General features: G+C 46.3%; 1 protein-coding gene across 1 annotated transcript; it reads right to left on the bottom strand.

Annotated features, from left to right (window-relative positions):
- Positions 1-205: 205 nt before the first annotated feature.
- usp22 (ubiquitin specific peptidase 22) lies at positions 206-19,563 on the bottom strand. The gene is made up of 13 exons (XM_076760472.1): positions 19,088-19,563; positions 13,586-13,718; positions 9,519-9,632; positions 8,978-9,079; positions 6,905-7,071; positions 6,664-6,811; positions 6,214-6,316; positions 3,793-3,951; positions 3,330-3,456; positions 3,149-3,240; positions 2,740-2,802; positions 2,278-2,427; positions 206-2,133 (listed from the first exon to the last, which is right to left on the bottom strand). Exons 1-13 carry the CDS (start codon positions 19,205-19,207, stop codon positions 2,091-2,093), a joined length of 1,521 nt encoding a protein of 506 aa, XP_076616587.1. The 5' UTR covers positions 19,208-19,563; the 3' UTR covers positions 206-2,090.
- Between the last annotated feature and the right edge of the window lie 131 nt (positions 19,564-19,694).

The raw sequence follows: 19,694 nt of genomic DNA, 5'->3' as shown, positions 1-19,694 counted from the left end.
ATGCCCAGTTTAGTTCAGTACCCAAACTTCTGCATGCCACTGTACCTTGAAGTGCTGTTGTTCTGGTTACCTGCAGTCGGATAACCCTCAAACTAATACATGGATATTAGCATTCTTCAATCAGCGATTCAACAATAATTGCAAATAATTCCACAAAGATCAATCTCACGTTACCAAGGACATAAAGAACAGGCACAAGGTGTTTACAGATATAGATTTTTCTTTATTCGAGTGTCTTTTCAATCACTGTGTCCAGTTCTTGCAGCAGTTACATGTGCGTGTGCGAGGAATGACTGACCGGGTCAAGACAAGCTTCTTCTGATTACGACCCCGTGTCCGGATCCAGCAATATCGAGGAACAAATCAACTTTGAGGTTTCACCATTTGTCTCTTACATACAAACTGTACATATATACTTTTACATACATCGTCAACATGTGGAAAAAAATCCTATCAAACTGTGATACCCAGCTCAGACGGCATGCTGAATGCAAGTACTGATTCAGTACACGAACATACGGTACATACGCACGCACGCGCACGACACACGTGCATACAAACAGGAGCACATACACGCTTTTCTTTTCTCTTTACACGCAATAACACGGTTTACACAAACACACCTACACTGAGCCCCCCCCCTCCCCCCAAATCCCCTTTCTTGGGCATATACACACACACACACAGCACAGACACACCGAATTAGAGCAACATGCGGCCGACGGTTAACACTGCAGGATCGAGCTTCGGACCCATTATACACACTGCACTGAGAATAACGCTCTCTTTTGTTTCATTTCTTTTGTGCCATTTACCTGAAACAGCATCACAACGACGTATCTTGCACGTGGAGAATATGCCTCTGTAACGCCAAAGAAATGTGGCAAAAAGGAGCCAAATCAACGTTAAATTACAAGAAACAAAGTAAAGTTTAGCCGCCAATAGCAGCCGTTTCATGACCGTCGTCAGCACTGTTTTGCTTCCGTGTGTACAAAAAAAAAAAGAAAAAAAAAAGTGACTGACGGCACAACGTAACACGGACGAACAATGTGAGAGTTTTGGGAGAATGCAAAACTGTAAACAAACGCTTTAATTACAGTATGTATAAAAATATATTCACTGTGTAATTCATTCCCCCCACCTGTGACTGTTGGAAGCAGCATGAGAGGCAGAGAACAACAGATCCTTTGCGTACTCGTCCTTGTTAAAGAAAGGGTTTCCTAAAGGTATCCGACAACGACACAGTCACGAGTAATGAGTGGAATTAACTGTCTCTCTCTGTACAATGTTCATAATACCATTTAATACCAGGTGACGTTTTTTTTTTTTTCTTCTTCTTCACTCTTTGCATTCTGAGCAAAAATGCATAATAAGACAACTTCCATCCTTGAAATATTTGGTCGTTTGGAGGAGTGTGTTTGTGTCAGACAGGTGTGCTTGAGTCCAGAAAGTTGCCCATTTAGTGAGAGAAAAAAAAAAAATTAAAAATAAAAGCACGTTCTTGGCTAAAAGCAGAGACCTGAACCCCTGTGGAAGGCTGCGACTCCACTTCTTAGTGCATTCAGGTGACGCTAAATGCAGCTGTGCGAGCATGAAAGAGGACTTTGGTGAGGAACAGCATTTGTGATCACGTAAACCTTCCCCTGGGGAAAACTAAGGTTTTAAAGAACCTCCTGCCCTTCTGAAAGAGGAAAAAGTAGTAGTCGGGAGTACAGACTGATTCTGCAGTACTTTCTTTCTTATAGAAGCTGCTTCCTTCTACGTTTCTTTAAATTCAAGTGAGAAAACGTTTGCAAGCCTGCAATATTCCTTCAGGGCACATACAAATCTCCAAATTCCTTTCATTTTGTTTGGATCTTGCACTATCCTGCACAGTTCTCCCTCGAATGTCGTTACAGTGGAGATAGATTAGTATGTAGTAAGGGTGGTTCCGTGTTGGAGTGAGAGTAGCGAGTTAAGAGTGATTCAGGTAGGCTTGTGTTTTCTGTTTCCAGGCCTCTCTCATCACTCTGTTACCTTTTCCCCATGCAACCACTGTAATCCTTGCATCATCCCTCGTCTCCTCCTGCAGGCCGTTCTGATGGAGGGAACTACTCGTACTCCAGGAACTGTTTGTGGTAAAACAAAAGGTACCTGGGGAGATAAAGGTACCAGGAGGTGAAACTGCAGCATTAATAATAAGGGAGCAGCTGCGTTAAATAGCTATTAGAAACACAAAGGCAAACATAAAACAACGCAATTCAGTTTGTGCTAAGCTCAACGCTATGTCCTGCTCACCCTTCGCTGTCCAGGACATCCTTGATGCTGGCCTTGGTGATGATGGCGTCGTCGCATTTGAACCACTGGTCCTTGTGCTGGCGGATGAAGGTGGTGTAATGGCCGCTCTCTAGTGTCCCCTGGTGGTTCACCACTGCAAACAGACTGTATCTGAAACAGAGGAAGAGAGAGGGAGGAGGCTTAATGCTGCAACAAGGCTGAACGCACAGACTGCATTAATGCTGCAACTACAAACAAGTGACACACTTCGGAAAAAATAGAAGAAATGCAGCTTAGAAAAGCAGACAGTTAGACTCTCCCCAGTGAAATGAAAGAAAATTGGTCAGACAGCAGTGCACTGACTGCATATTTCTATGTGCATTTGCAGCAAACCCACAATGCATTGTGATAAACGGGTTGCTTTTGGAATGTTTGGGTCCTGTGCTGCTTCAGATCTTAGTTTATTACAGGTGTTTGCCTTACTTGTTGTCATTGTTGAAGGGGTCCACGGTCTGCTGGTACTGCCCATTCATCCTGCTCTCTTTACTGAAACACAGAACAAACTCTGTCACAACACCAACTAAAAAAAAAAAAAAAAACAGGTTCGATCTACAAATCCAACAAAACAGGGAGGAAAGGGAGCATTTACTGTGATGTGACTCTCTGTTTTGTCCTCCTCGTCTTTCTTTTAATCCCTGTATTTCTATAAGTATACCAGTGTGTAAACCCCCGGTGTTGAGTCAGTCTCACACACAAGAGCCGAGCCAGGTCGCACAGTGCTCCGAACATGCTGAGGCCATGTAGCACGTGGTCAGAAAACCGGCCTTCCTTCCACCTTTCCATTTCTTTTGAGTCTCTGGACAACAACAATCTCCGTTTGGATTGTTCTCACCTGGAGGCCATGAAAGGGGTCATGTCCAGCTCCAGCGGGAAGGAGACGTACGTTGTGATCTTCCGCCGCAGTTTGGCTGAATGTTCAAACCTCTGAAAACAAAGAAACGAGTGTCAGAGCGCCGCTCCGATAAACCAGTATGGCTGAAATGAGCAGTCAAAGCACACCCACAAAGTCTTACTTTGAGGTGAAAGCAGGCCACGATGGGCAGCTTCTTCATGGTCAGCTGCTTGGTGGACTCCTGGTAACTATGGCAACCGCTGCACTTGATCTTCGCACTGCTGCCGAGGTGCTCTGGCCTGGTGAACCTAGACAGGAGAGGATGAGGTTTAGTGCCAGCGTGCGTGTGTGTGTGTGTGTGTGTGTGTGTGTGTGTGTGTGTGCCTTTATCCCTGACATCTCTGCTCTGTGGATTTAGGAAGAACGGGAATTATGTTTTAGGGTGTCATGGATGTGTGTGTGTGTGTGTGTGTGTGTGTTGCTCGCTGCTCTCTAAAGGGCACTGATGTGATGATTCTGGGAGCTGCTGCATGCATTTATTTTTGAATTTATTCGATTCCCTTTTGGAACCGCGCGGCAGAGAGATTTGATCGCAGAAGGGGGAATTTATCAAAAGTGACATAAGATGTTAGCACGTTGGCTACCTGCGCAGACAGTCGGTGAGTGTCGTGGCTCCAGTGGTGTGACTCTCTCCGTTAAGTGCTGATCCGTCTCCCCCGGGGCTGAGGGGCCAGAATGGGGTGGAGGAGCCCGGCAGGTCCAGGCTGATATCCCAGAACGGGTCTATGGTTGTCGAAACACCGCTAGGAAGAAGACAGGGAGACACATGCGAGATGCCGAGTCTGTGCGAGGAGATGAAGATGCTGTATCTAATGCAGATCGGAGGAGTTGCTGTGTGTTTAATTTGGCATCTCCCAGCCTGTTCCCCACATCAGAGGAGGCACAGTGAGACACTGCACTTTGTAGTTTCCCTTCATTCAGGCGCACACAGAAGTGAGAGGGAGACAAAGGAGGGAGATAGCACAAATTCTGGCATCGACTCCATCTTGGCACGGTGGCTTAGACCCTTGCACTCCTTAATGTTGGCGGCTAAGCTTCTTCGTCTGGGCGGTGAAGATAATTCTACTGTTGAGCGTCATTCAGACGTGCGCGCTGCAGCTTAGTGCTGGCAGTTAAGGGTATAAAACAAATTACATCGGCTGATAGCATTCGCGACCTGAGAGCGTTTGGAGAGCTCTTCTGAAGAACTACCTTGGCTACCATCAAGCATTTCTTTTAAGCGCTTATCTTGCGGCCGGCTCGCCGGCGGTTGGGGCCCGTTCCAGCCCCCCGTTGGGTGCGAGAGGTGGGGCGCACGCCGGGCAGGTTGCCAGTCTGTCACACACGACCACATTAACGCCCACATTCACACAAACAGGAAATTCAAAGTCTCCAAATCACCTCTCCTGCATGGGGGAGGGAAGTATCACAGACTCCTCTTCCTGCAGGGGGCTCAAACGCACCTCATTCTCACTTGCGCCTGGTTGCCACAGTCAGCAGAACAGATCACAATTGTTCAGTTAAGACATATTGACAAGCTTTTTTCCAGTATCTATTCTAACCCACTGTGTTCCTGCAAAGCCAAGAAGCTGTAGCACATTTATAATTAGTTCAAAACTCTGCTCCATGATTACTAAGTCACTTCAGTTGGACTGAATCTGTGAATACTGACCACATGATCGAAATTATTGTGTCCATAAATGGTGAGTAAGTGTGGTTTCAGCTGCTTGCTGCTTTGTAGAATATCTACGTCCATTTTCTTTGGTCAAAGGCAATGAGCTGACACCATGTCAGGTTTGTATTTTAAATGGGGAATGTAAAGTGAATTACTTGTAAACCAGCTGGATTTCCTTTACAAATCTGGTCTGGGAACAGACTTTCTTCTGATATGAACAAACACAAAGCATCACAGTCCCAGTTTGTGCTCCTCAGCTGTAATAATGAAGATTTCGCACTGCGCTTAAAAATGCTTTTGATAATTGTTTCATCGTTTTCCACTTATTTCTCTGAGCAAACATCCCCTTTCAGACTGAATGTGCAAACAGAAACACTGGATGTGAGTATATTTTTCTCCAATACACTGATGCTCCACGACATGTCAGAGGAAAATACTGCACTTCTTAGTCTCCATTTACACTCTTAGAGTCCTGAAAGTCTGATTTTCTGAAAACAAGTGAAACAGTCTACCTCTGTGGTGAGACGAGTTGACTTTTATAGGAACTCAATAACTAATTAATAATTACTTTGTGAGATGGAGAACGTTTCTGCAGCGCAACATATGTGATCATCTTATAAAGTAGTTAAAATGAGCTCCAAACCGACCTACTACAACACTGAAATAGTGCCTACAGGTGACTGCATAGATAATAATCCCTAATCCCTAATCCAATAATGTATAATATTAAAGATATGTAGGATTTTGGTGGATCTACTGGCAGAAACAGATATTATGATATTCGTAAGTACGTTTTCATTCGCATATAATTCCTTGAAAATAACAATCGTGTTTTCAGTATTTTAGAATGATCTTAGTCCTTCTAACTGTTCAGAAAAGTTCTGCTTTTTAAAGTGAATCATATCAAATGCAAAGAAATCAAGATCCAACACTTTCTTTGACTGCCACCATGTGGAGCTAGAGATCCACTGTGTGCGATGAAAGGGTTTTCCTGTTGCTGCAGTGTGGGGCTTCAGAGTGTGTGTGTGTGTGTGTGTGTGTGTGTGTGTGTGTGTATGTGAGACTGATGGTGCACTGTGTGAATGATAGAGGCAGGAGGGTCACCTCAGGCCAGGGAGTTACACAGCTCTAATCCAGCACGGTGAAAGACAAATGCGGTGTGTCATATTTGGGCGGCCGCTCGGTCAAGACGGGCCCACTGGAACACAAAGGACCTGCACTGGACGACGACGCTGCGGTGCGGTTCGTGGCTTCGCTCTATCAGGCTTGATGCCGTCTGCGGTTCGGCCTAAAAAAGGGATTTTGTGTTGTGCTTTTCTCCGGGAAAAACCTCACCCACGATCACACTTACTGGCAGACTTGACAGGTGACGTCAGACTGCAGGCCCCCTGTGAAGATTTGGTCGATGATGCAGTTACAGTGGTTGGGGTTGTTGGCTTTCTTCCCGTTGTCGTCTGTGTGGATACAAACACACACACGCACACACACACACAAGCGCACACAGTCACTAAAAGCAATGCTGTGTAACTTCACAGCCACCCCCTCTGCTTATGAACTGCAGAGATCCAACACAGATCAGTGCTGTGTCTCAGCCGGTGCGTCTCTCTCTCTCTCTCTCTCTCTCTCTCCTCTTTTCATCCTCTCATCTCCACTCATCCCACCCAGCTCTCCTCCTGTCACTCCTACACTCAGCTAAAAAACCTCCTCTCTCTGTCACTGCTTTCTCCTCGCCTCCATAACATCTGTCTCTCCCACTTTTCGGTCTTCTGTTCTTCTTCTCGATACGTCGTCTGTCTCTAACCTTTGCAGTGTCTGTGCAGGACGTCCAGGGCCGCGATGAGGAACTCGTGGGCGTCCTGCTGCTCGTAGCCGGCCAGGTGGCGGGCGTGAGTCCACACCAGATGGAGAAGACGGAAGGGGATGTGTGGCGACCGATGACCTGAGTAGAACTGGAGAACGAAGGCGTGCACGTGAGAGAGAAAGCCCTTCTGTGGTTCCACGTATTGTGCTTTATTTCTTCAAGAAAACAAAGAGCTGACTACCTCCTGGAAGAGCTGCGACATCTCACACACCAAACAGGAGTTGCTCTGCATCTCGCACTTGTGTCGGTCGGACAGGAAGAAGTCACGCAGCAACGGGGTGTGCGTCAGCGCCTGGACGATGCAGTTCATGAAGCACGTGTTGCCGAGGTTTATCAGACCTCGCAGGCCTGAGGGTGGAGAGGGGAGACACATGAGAGGCCCGCAACAGAGGGGAGACAAAGAGAAAGAAAGGGGGGAGGGAGGACGGAGGGAAAGAGCTGAAGAGAGAGCCAGATCATTTTTCTTGGCTGCTGCAGTGGGGCAATGAAACTGCAGTGCAGCTAATGCCACACACACACACACACACACACACACACACACACACACAGTCATACGTGGATGTCCCTGAGGCAGCGTTGGACTGCATGCAGGGAAACCCTTGTCGGATTACAGCAGACACACACACACACACACACACACACACCCACACACAGAGGGAGAAGGAGGAAGGGAAGCGCAGGAGAGAAGGTGGAGGGACAGCAGGAAAAGTGAAGAGGACAGAGGAGGAGGAGGAGGAGGAGGGAGGAAGGTAGTGTTCTCACAGATGAGCAGCCAGGCCTGTAATTTCCCTCACCTTCGACAGCGCCAGGGATGTTAATGGCGCTCGAGCAGATTCCCGCAGGCTGCTACAAGGTGTTAAACGTATGGCAGCTCTCCTCGGGCCCACACGCTGCCAAAGCCCGACGCCGCTTCATTCTAATATTTCCTGCTGCTTCTAATAAATTCTGCTGCTCTTCTCTCCAGACAAAAGGTCTGCCCGCTCATACCTGCAAGACTGACCAGCGAGTGCGGGCATGTGTCGTCTGTGATCGGGTCATCACAAAGGATGACAATGCTGACCGTTATCTCAGTCTGAAACAGGACTGCAACTCATAATTTTTACCAATTAATCCAAAAACTGAAAGAAATGTTTAACGGACAATGACGTCAAGCAGAGGAGACCAGCAAATCCTCCACTTTTGAAGCTTAACAAGTGACATAAGCTACTTTTCTACAAATCAGAACTGCTTGCAGCTAAATTTGTCAACATTAGTAGTGTGCACACTAGTTTGAAGACGCACATTTTTCCACATATTCCCAATATCGCTTGAGAAAATGCCATTTCTCTGTTTACAGTAAAGTTTAGCCTTTTTTCAACTGTTGCTACAACAGGCAAGCATCTATCATCTATCAACAATGAGGCAATTCAAAGCGCTTTATCGAAGACAAAGGCATTAAAATCAGATTAAAAAGTAGGACAAAAACTACATGGTGGTGCAAGATATGCTGTCCCAAATCTAATTTTCTTGAGATCTTCTGACCTCTGCGAGTTCATTCCCGGTATGTGCTGCAGGAAAACTGAATGCTGCCTCTCCATGTTTGGTTTTGAGTGCAGGAACAGTGAGCAGTGCTGACCCAGACGACCTGAGAGGTCTGCAGGTTTCATAACCGAACGGAAGATCAGAAATAAACCATTCAGCCCTTTATAAAGCATTAATGGTGTTGTAAAGTCAGCTGTGGGCTTTAATGTGGGCACTTTGCCTCCTGATTGTTAAACTTCATGCACAGGTACATTTTGGTTTCATATTATGGTTTTTTGGGACCTCTGCATAATTTAATGTAAATATTTTAATGTCAAATCCAGAGTTTATTTATATCTAGGATACTTTGTGTCTTAATAGGTTTCATTTATGTGATGTTTTATTAGGATGCTGTGTTACATGTTGCCTTGTCTATCCTGCACTAACAACTGTTGTAATGGAAATAAAGTTTTATTATAACAATAACAACAACAATAATAAAGTTAACTCCACCCTCAGTATATTTTGGGATCTGACCCGACTTCACCATGATGCCACCTGTCATGTGACAATCACAAATGACTATTATTGGAAAACCAGTTTGGAAAAAAAAACAAACAAAAAAAAACAAAAAACAGCTCCACTCGATCACCTCTGCAGCAGCTAACATTACACTGCCCCCTCTATGAACCTGAGTGAGGCCCAGACTGACATCTGGTGTGTGTGTGTGCGTGTGCACATAAGAAATACTAACCAATAGTACAGTTGGAGGTGATTCTCCTCCTCTTGGGGTTGTGGCGGAGCAACTCCAGCTCCCTCTTGGTGGGCTCCCATGTTGAGTATTTCTCCCCTATGCCTGGAACACACACACACACACACACACACACACACACACACACACACACACACACACACACACACACACACACACACAGGATTTCATGCTTCCCTTTCTAGCTTTAGGAAAGATGTGTTCTTGCCAAGATCTACAACCCTGATGCCAAAAAAGTTGGGACGCTGTGTCAAATGTAAATAAAAACAGAATGCAGTCATTTACAGACTAACTGTTCACTGACGACAGTTTGATGAAGCGTCTCTGAGGTCATGCAGTAATATCCTTTATCCAATCATGTGTCCACAAAGTGGTGAACCTCGCTCCATGGAAATCATAATCTTTAAGATCACTGTATGTCAACTGTAACATTTTAACCATTGGAGAGCTGCAGCACATCATGAGGCTGGCCTGGTGTGATGCCACGCGGTGCGACGGCCATGTGTGTTCAACGCTGTAATACCTTGCATTTTCCAGGCTTTCCTCTGTTCCTCTTTGGCAATCTGTTCCATGTCTTTGTCATAAATGTAGTCTTGGCACATAAAACAGTAAATCCCTCCGTACAGCAGGTCAATAGCTGGAAAGGAAAAAAAAAAACAAAAAACACAATGCATGAGGAAGCTGTTGCATTGAAACGCAGGGACAGACAGTTTATCGCTTTGGCAGAGGGTGAAAAAGGGCCTGTGCTTCGCTGCGAGCGGTGTGAACCGCTAACTGCTCCATCTCTCGGTCTTTGTCTCGTCAAGCCACGTTGCCATGGTGCTGCGATGCCAGGCAGCTGGGCTTATCTGCTGACATATCAGCTATCTGACACAACGACGGAGAGACTCCCAGAGAGACGGAGAGCAGCGACAAGTCAAAAGGTGAGGAGGATGGAGGGAGGCGCCGCATGCTCTCTGAGACGCTCCAGACCGTCCTTCCTCTCCCTCTCTGCCTTCTCTCCTCACCTGCAGCTGTACCCTGCAGCTACCTGTTTGCTGTTGCCATGACAACCTGCCTGTCGGCTTCTCCCAGGCTGTCATCCTCTGCAGCTATGGAGGGGAATAAAAAAAAGCGAGAGAAGGACAGGAGGAGGGAGGGAGGGAGGGAGGGGGGAGGTATAGAACTTGGTTGAATTGATAGGAGAGGGGGAATGAAGGCGGCGAGGAAGACGAGGCTGATGGTACAAGTGCAATTAGACGAAATGCTTTTCCAATTCTAAATATCCAGAGGGTCATCAGGTAACCATGGGAACAAGAGGAGGGCAAAGGAGATGAAGGTAGAGAGTGAGATGAGCCCAATGCAAAGCTGCAAACAGCATTGGCCGAATAGCTGTGATGCAAATGCATAAAATTGTTGGATGAAAGAGATGGGATGGCAAAAAAAAGAGAGGAGGAGGAGCAGCAGGAAGAAGGAGGAGGAGGAGGAGGAGGAAGAGGAGGAGGAGGAGGAGGAGGAGAGGCCGGGGGTTTAATGGAGGCCAATTCCACAGGGTTTGTTAAAGACGACTTAATTACCTCCTCAGCAGTCTGCTGAGATCTTTCCTCTCCCTCTGTATTAGGCTGCTTCTCACTAGTTTTTTTGCAGCGTTTGATTCAGCAGCTAACCTAATTATACACACACACACACACACACACACACACACACATACACATGCACCCATGCACACACATACGCACGCACCAGCGGGGGTCTTCCTGGGCTGAGCGATAGTGCAGAGCAAAGGAGGCTTCATAAAAACAAACTGGCAGATGCTCAACATCTGCCAAAGCCAGCCTTTGTCATGGACACCCTGAGCGCGTGTGCCGCGGCGCCGTCCTCCTCCAAATGCCGCGGTGTCGCGTACTTCACTTGCAGTTCAAACAGCCTAACTGTATTATGTGGAGAATAAAAGAGGCAGGGTGTAGAGCCGGTATCACTTTAAATAAGTCTAACAGGATGTTATGTGTGCTGTTTTTTCCATTCACAGTCATTGGAAGTGATAAAAGGTCGTGCAAACGTCTGCATCTCTACGCAGCTTCAACCTCAAACACAGCGCCTGTGCTCCGAGGCTGTGAACTGTGCTGAGCATTTTCAGCCTGCCCGGTGCTACGTGTCGTAGCATGTTGCTTTATAGCAGGGCGCGTGGCTGCCACCTGCTGCAGGCTTTGCTTCATGGACGCACAGCATTACCCCTCTGGACATAAATCTTCAGGAATCTCTCAATTCAATTCAAACTCATGAGGTCCTGTACGGTGCAGAATCGGAGTCACTGTGTAAAATGATGTGAGTGTGTGCTCGCACTGTGACCTCCGCATACAGCACATTGTGTGTCTCCTCTTACAACTTAACTGGAGGAATTCAACCTGCAGCAAGCTAGACTTTGTGATGGTGCTGTTCCTAAAGGAGGACATTTAATGTTCAGCCCAACAGGTAGTGGATTTCTGAGGTGATGATGCTGTTCTTTTTTCTCTTCTTATATTTTTTTTATACAGATCCCTTCGAATTTGTACTGGGCCAGACATTTTCCAGATGAAAAACAAACTTGTCAGTACACTGTTGACATGTACTTGACATTTTTGGACCGCAGCTTCTTGTTACGTACAGGCTGACATGTGTGCTGACAGAGATATACCTGCTGCGAGCTAATATCAGCTGATTTACTGGTCTAACTCTACTTGGAGGTTCGAGGTTACGGTTGCATCTCCTCTGTATTCTTGACTGTTCAGCCCTGCAACAGCACAGGAAGAGAACACTCACGAGGTGAACATCCAGTGAGATACCTACACTGCACAATAAATATGCATTATTTCCTGCAAGCCTAATCCCACTCTTTATTTTTCTTTTATCCAGCTATGTAATATGTATCTGACTACCGTACCAAGCCATTGTGCATATGGAAACAGCGTACTTGATCAATAAAAGTCACAAAACAGAGCTGAGAGATAACTGTACGCTGACTTTGGATGGAGTCATACTGTGATGACATGATCGTACTACAAAATTCTGCTGAAATTAATGATTCTGCAAATTAAAAATGAAGAGAATAAGTTTTTCTAGCCCGCTTCTACCAGTGAAGCATCGTTATTTTGCACACATGTGCAAAGTCGTGACAAAGAACGGTGACAAATTAAAGAAAAAGAAAAAAGAAAATGGAAGAAATGAGTAAAACATAACAACTGCAGATGATTCCACAAAGGACGCCAACGCTCACTCAGCGTCTCAGCCCAGTTGAACACCTATGGGCGACTGTGGAGCAACATTTGAAATGACACTCTTCCTCATCGTCGAAAAATCTATGCATCAAAGCTGTTCTGGTGGCTCGTGACGGCACACATTGAGCATTTGTTCGACTGGGTGGGATCAGGTAATACACAGCACTTTTCTCTGCAATAATTCAGAGATTTGTGTGCAATGTTTGGCTGATTACAGGCCGTGTGTCCCTGTGGGAGTAGCATGGACGGGGAAAAACAGCCAACTGTTCTTGGTGTTCAGCGAACACCCACGTCTCTGCTCAAATCTGGAGCCGTCCAGATTGTGTCTGTTTGATGCAAATATTTAATTCAGCGAAGTGAAATACAACTTTCCCATTTGTCACTACGAGCGCTCGCCAACAAAACCCGCCTCCACGTGAGCTGCGGTGAGAAACGTGGTTGCCTTTCTGAAAATAGAAGGCATGTCAGTCGTTTTCTAAGGAAGGATATTTAAACAAATCCAATACAGATTATCGCTGAAATCACCGATGTGCAATGTTTTCGGTTACCTTCGCTGACCTGGAATAATAATCCTGTCAAAACAAGGCAGAGCCAAATCTCCCGTTCGTGTTCTCCCCCGTAAACGCACGCCACTGAAGGCTACAGAAGGAAGCATAAAGTAGATTCTTAGGTGCTTAATTTTAATCAGCCACCAAGACAGACCTCAGTCCCTGTTCATTAGCAAGTTCACTAATGCATACGTTCCCTCTAATGGGCTGCATGAGGCCAAATACACAGGTGACACTCAAATCCCCCATGAGGCCAAGTGTTTCAGATTGTGTTGCAATCATGTTGCGCCAGGTTGCGTAATACCTTTCCGTGTTGCTCTCAATTATTTCGCTTGATTAAATGCATAATAAATCCAGAAACGTGTCACAGGCCAATATATAAGTAACTCACAGCCGACCTTGAATGTAGACACACACACACACACACACTCATGTGTTTATGAACTGTCAGCGCTTTATGCAATCACACCAGGCTACGTCTTCATTATCCACTCAGCTGTATAATTAGCCCTTTTAGCAGCGTTTGTTTTTAGACAAGAAGCATTACTGACAGCCTTGTGTGTGTGTGTGTGTGTGTGTGTGTGGGTGTGTGTGTGTTTGTGTGCATGATGTATATAGTCTGTTTAGGAGGCAGGGACCAACTCATTTAAGCAAAAGGGGCTAATTGCAGGTCTGGATGCCTGGTGTGACACCCTGTGCAGAGCAGACGCCTGGAAACAAACCTGCTCCAACTGCACCTGCGGACACTGGATGCCTTTGTGAGAGAGAGAGAGTGTGAGTGTGAGTGTGTGTGTGTGCATGTGCCATACCTAGGTTATGCCTTTTGCTCTTGGCATGTTCGTGGATGTGTTTTTTGGCAAAGCAGGCGAAGAAGACGCAGTAGAGGCAGGAGTGGAGTCTGTTGAGGTGGGCGCCGCACATGTGGCAGATGCATGACTTGGCCTGGAGGACACAGGGATGAGGACGTGATTAGCACAGCCGCTGCACCAACAGACACACATTCACTCGCAAAATCAATAGAGGTGGATCCAACAAGGTAACTTTAGGAAATACATCTGCTTAAAAGTTCAAATTCAGAAGACATAAAATGGAAAATGCACACATGCGTTCGTCGGTTTGGGTGAGGTTAGCTCGTCGGCCAACACTGCATTTACTAGGGCGAATTTATTTATGAGGCCTTAAATTCAGAAAGAAACTTTATCATGCATATATGACAGAAGGACACAGTGTCAAAACTTGGAAAATGCACTTTCACTTCTCACTGAGTCTCGCTGCTCTCAGCACCCTCATACCCAGCAGCTGTTTTCAGCCAAAAAGCTCTGACAACCCCATTGTGTGACAGACAGACAAAGTACGCAACTAGCTGGAACATTAAGCAGCTTAAGAGCCAGAGATTTCCCACAGTGGTTGGTGGAGACTAAAAAACAAAGCTTAAAAAAAAAAAAAAAAAAAGAGTGAATATTGGGCTTCCATTTGTCAGGTGAACAGCAATAAGACTCTGCTGCTGATGTTGCGTCCACGTCCACTGGTTATGTAAACAGGCAAATGTTTGCTACAACGCCCTAACAACCTTGTACGGGGATAATGAGTCATTTTCAGCTTGTTCTGCTGCCCAAAAGCGACCCAATAAAATCAATTAATGCAACTTCGGACATTTTAGAATCTTCAGTTTGTTCATTCTTTCAGGGTCACCCTCGATTGGTCAGACACAAAACGTGATAAGAAAGAAACTGCACTTTAAAGTATTCCAATGCACGATGTGGTAATGGCCATACAAGCGCAGCAGCAGGTGTTCTGGCCACACCTGACATGTCCACATCAACTTCCATTGATGTAGGGGCACCTGGAGAGCATGGTCATGGCCTTATACATTGGAAATATTTCACATACTTAAACATTTGTGAAAACCAGAAATTCCACTTCCACAGCCACACCTTAGTTTGAGAAAAAAAAGCCTTGTTACAACTGTGGCACGAATTTCAACCAGCAAGACTGGGGGTTCATGTCCCGCGAGGAACCAAGAGTGAAGCCGAAAATGAACAAATTTAATCTAAGCCTATCCAAGAAGATCTGGTGCCTAAAACTAACCAAACTGCAACCGTTTCACAACCTTAACTATATATTGGAAAGGCTTTGTGGCATGAAGGCTTTGTGTAAATGTGGTGGACGGCTGCATGGATGGGTTTGCACTGGAGATAGCTGAAAGCCCAGCTCATGCAGACTATAAAGGATACCTTGTGCATCTCTGTATGAGACGTCAAGGAGCAGCAGTGTTTGATGTTGTGGGGATGAGAACGGGCTGTGTTTACGGTCACATTGTAGGGACTTGCCTTTCTTATCCGGCCAAGATGCAGCTTCTCGGAACACAAATCATTCAATTTCAGAGCGAAGACTCATGTGGTTATGGTTAGCGTAAGGGTTAGGCAAGTAGTGGTTATGGTTATGGTGAGGGTGAGTCTCCAGGAAATGAGTGTAAGTCTATGAAATGTTTGCAAAAAATGAGAGATGTGTGGCTGCACACTACGTGAGACTTTGTCTTTAAGTTAATGAACATGAGCAGAACAACCTGAGGCCTTTTACATGTTTATACACACACATCATGTATGTTGGTTAATGATTAATACGGTCCTACATATTCTGTTTGATAGTCATGTTGGAAATATGAGGGAGGGGGACACGCCTGTGGATGGAGGCTCCATAGCTACAGTTCAAAAGCATGCAGATGAGGAGCTGGCGTGCCAATGAGCCAGCATGAATATGAGGAGGTGAGAAGAAAAGAGCAACGCCTGGAAGAAGAGAGGAGGGAATATAAGACGAGGCAGGAGAGGGGAGGAAGGAGGCGGAAGAGGGGATGTGGGCAAAGACAAAAGCAGAAAATGGATTTTTCAAATTTAGAGGCTCATTTGATGCCGCTGTGAAAGATTGATTTCAATGTCAAATCTAACGTTTGATCTGGTCATCAAACGTATTCTGCTGACTTAAAGGTCCACTGTGTCGGATTTTGTGGCCTCTAGTGGTGAGGTTGCAAACTGCAACCAACTAAATACCCCTCCCCTCCCGACTGAAGCAGCGAGGAGGGCCTACGGCGGCCTGCACTGTGAATATTATATTCCATTTCTTCCAGGAGATGCCCCTAAATCCTGCACAGTGGACCTTTAAATTTCACTTCAGAGCACTTCAGACTAGTAAACAGAGACTGAAAAAACTGCTGGTCCGTCTGAGAGTGGACTGCAGCGGTCAAAACTGGGGTGTAGTGCCACTTGAACTGAATCCCAGTCCACTTGTACTAGCTATCAAACTCCTGCCAATAGTTTAAAAAAAAAACCTTTTCATAATGACGACCAGTCAAACAAATGACAGCAAAGTCTCAGTGAAGTGCACAAAGAGCGGAGGAAACATTTTAAGAGGCTGAGATGTATGTATCTGAGAAGTTTAACATCACTTTAATGTTCTTTTGGTTAAATATGAAGCCACAGTCGGACGCTGGTTAGCTTAGCTTAGCATAAGGCTGGAAACGGGAGGAAAAGCTGGCTTCAAATTGTCGATTCCTTTAACCAGATTCAAGTAATGGCTCTGAAGGCTCCCTCCACCTGGGGAAGACTCACCTTAAAAAACCTTTGGGTGAAACCTTTCCAGTGAGATCTACATATTTGCTGATACAAATTATTGATTATTCTAGCGTCTACTTGGCACCACAGCAGCTACAAAACTGAAAAATAAGAAAGCCAAAAACACTGGTTCTTATTCCAGTCACACACACACACACACACACACACACACACACACACACCGCTCCATGCATAAGTGCTTAGACAGCACATGAATTATGAAAAGGCATCAATATGCAACAATCTGCCCTCACTCATTCCTCCACCTGTCAGCCGTACAGTACGCACGCGGACTCATGTAGGAATTTGTGTCGGCACGTCTGTCAACGCATGCTCACATCCTCTGCTGCAAGAGTGCGAGCACACGTATGGAGGAGCTAAGGACATACAGCAGTTCTGCTTCAGCACGCTGGCCTTGTACTAAGAGGGCCCCCCCCCCCCCCCCCCCCCCCCCCCCCCCCCCAAGCTCAGAGAGGCCTTGTTGTCCTCTCGACACCCAGAGTACACCCTGAGCTCTGTTCATGTCATATTCCTCCCAGCGCTGCCATGTTAGTGACGAGCCGGGAGAAGGCAATGGGCTGGAAAGATGCTGGTTAGAAGTGTAAGCGAGGACATTATCACACCGTCAGCCAATGCGACATCTGTCTCATCCACTGAAGGGAAAGCCCTGCGTCGAGCGGAGACGTCTGGGGAGGTGATTTAAAGGACTATTCCCTTCAAAACAAAGGCGTTACATCGAATACTGTGTATTCCTTGTGAAAATAAGACAACTGAAGGGAAAGGGGTATGAAGTCGCTTTAAAAAGACAAGAAGAGCAATGACAAAATTAGCATCTGTGCACATTTCTTACTATCTGCATAAGCCACTGGACCTCTTTCACGATGGCTGGGTTCTGTGCTGCTGAACTGAATGGAGGAGCTAAAGACAGCACACACACACGTGAAGCTCATCCTGGCTGATTAAGTGTGATCCTTGCCTCCGCCAAGGAGGTTACGCTTTGGTTGGGTTTGGTTTGTCAGCAGGATAACAGAAAACCTGCTGGCTGGTTTTCACGGAAAATGGTGGGAGGGTGTAGGACGGGCCGTGGAGGAACCCATTACATTCTGGAGCGGATCCGAATCACGGCGCAGATACACTAATTATGATCACTTTCACTGCGAGATAGGGCTCTTAGCCATGGTGGAGTAAATGGCATACATCTTAAATCCTGTAGATACGAATGAAGTTGAATAGTGACAAAGCAGCCGATTGAATGATGACTCCACATTCATGGGTTCCAGTAATTCTTTAGGGCAGCCTACACATGCAGTTGCTCAAACTTCATATGGGAAGTAGTCATGATGTAGTGCGAGAGCAGCTGAACTGGTGGAACTGTAACATCGTCACGCGTCTTTGTTTAACTAAGGTGTGGATTTAATGTTCTAACATGAGGAAAAAGAAAATGCATCAGGCCCCAAGGCTCCAGTCACTGTTCTCCACCGCAGTGTCTTGGGAAAAATAAGTTTGTTTTGCAGTGGTGGACTGATAAAACCCAATGCACCCGTCACTCAGATGTGATTAAGACACCTTTGTAATTGACACCGTAGCCAATCAAAGTGTGGAGCCTTTGAATCCTCAAGGTGAATGAAATTAAAATTCTATCGGCATCAGAAGGTCACTGGGCTGTTTGATGCAGCCTGAATGTTGATTGTGCCCATCTGAGGCTGACATGGTCAGCGTGGAGTGGATAACACAAGAGTTGTCTGATGTGTGCAACTGATGCCACGATCAATAAAAACGTGGTGCCACGGGGAGGGAATACGCAGCGGGGATGTGAGCCCTCCTGCCAGCCTTGTCTGCTCTTCGGGTGTAGGGTGGGGGCAGGGGCAGCTACAGCAGGAAAAGACCCTGCAAATATATTTCAGTAAACACGCGTCCTGGACCACCAGCTCCCGCTGATCCCAGGCAGATGACAGGGGTGTCCCAGAGCACATTCAAGTGCAGGATGCATGCAGCCAAACACACTGCAGATGCAAACACTACATGCTTCCATTGTGCACATCTGCTCTGTACTCACGTCATGTGAATCTTTCCAATCAACATGGCTCGATGAAAGACACCGCTGACATGCATTACAAAGATGGCAATGATGAACCTCTGTTATTATGGCTTGGGGTTTTGCAGGATAATTGGCTGTGGGGGGGAAAAGATTCATCACTGCTTTGTTGATTTTAAACGAATTAATGCCCCCCAAAGCGAGGAAATACCACCGTGTCACGCTGGCCTGCGGTCTGCTGGTGGAAGGAAGTGGAGCCACTGCAGGCGCAGTGCCAATGCAAACAGATGCACATCAGCTTTCTAATCTCTTATGCGGTCTCGAGCTTTGAAGCGAGCTAATGTTCGGCTGATCCGCGGCCAGTTTAGTTCAGTTTGACCAGTTTTGAAGCTGTGGCGACTCTGTCAGGTGTTGAGGTTGGCAGGCGGGCTAGGTCGAGTCCGGTACCGAGGAAAAGCTAGCACTAATAGTATTTACCGAAGCGCAAATAGTACTTTGGCATTCAGACAGTGTGTGTGTATGTGTCGGATGTTTGTGCTGTTTAAGAAGGGCGGGGAACTGTCCACGCACGCGACCGCAGCTCACTCTCTCTCTCACACACATACATACACACTCTGTCGGACGTTAGGGTCCCTACAAAACACCCGTTCCTCTCTGTCACTTGTTACCTTGCGTTTTCTGGTTTCGGCTGAGCCACTCCACACGAAACACTGATAAATAACCCTCAGGTTCTGCTTCCAGTTGTCCACTTTGAAGCTGTTGACATGGGGGCAGCCTGCGGGACTCATGGTAGTCACAGCATCCGGCTTTACTGTCTTCTGGGCGGTGAAACCTGTTCAAATCCCTCAACACAGACCCCGTCCAAACGGGCTGGCTTGGTTAGCTTGCCAGGTTCGTTAACCACCGATTGCTGCGCTCTGGCTAACTGGACATGTCCTGGTTGCAGTAACGGAGACACGCGCAGTAGCAAACATCAAGACGATTTTTCCAATATTCCTCTATTGGACATGAAATACTATGTATGCATTTAAATCCTGAACAGCGCTGTATATGCACTTCTTAACATTCGCTAAATTACATGTTAGCAAGCTGGCTAAAGTTGGTTAGCACTGGAATTTCAACAGCAGCTTTCACGGTGAGTATCGTCAAGACCCACCTCATTCATAACAGTGGACCAATGAAGGGGCAGTGCTGTGCATGATTGGCGTGCGCCTACTTTCTTTTCCCGGTAAGCTCCCGCCTCTATGAAGTGGTTCCTGCGTCGTGATTGGTGTA

This window comes from Chaetodon auriga, chromosome 20 (genome assembly GCF_051107435.1).
Source record: "Chaetodon auriga isolate fChaAug3 chromosome 20, fChaAug3.hap1, whole genome shotgun sequence".
NCBI lineage: Eukaryota > Metazoa > Chordata > Actinopteri > Chaetodontiformes > Chaetodontidae > Chaetodon > Chaetodon auriga.
Note: the sequence above shows the minus strand (reverse complement) of the source record. Positions and strands in the feature narration are given on the sequence as shown.

Coding starts and splice junctions, on each gene's coding strand:
- usp22 (XM_076760472.1), bottom strand. CDS start 19,207: ATGAGTCCCGCAGGCTGCCCCCATGTCAACAGCTTCAAAGTGGACAAC. Junction 13,719..19,087: donor CCGAAACCAGAAAACGCAAG/GTAACAAGTGAC, acceptor TGTGTCCTCCAG/GCCAAGTCATGCATCTGCCA. Junction 7,072..8,977: donor CACCTCCAACTGTACTATTG/GTTAGTATTTCT, acceptor CTCCACCCTCAG/GCCTGCGAGGTCTGATAAAC.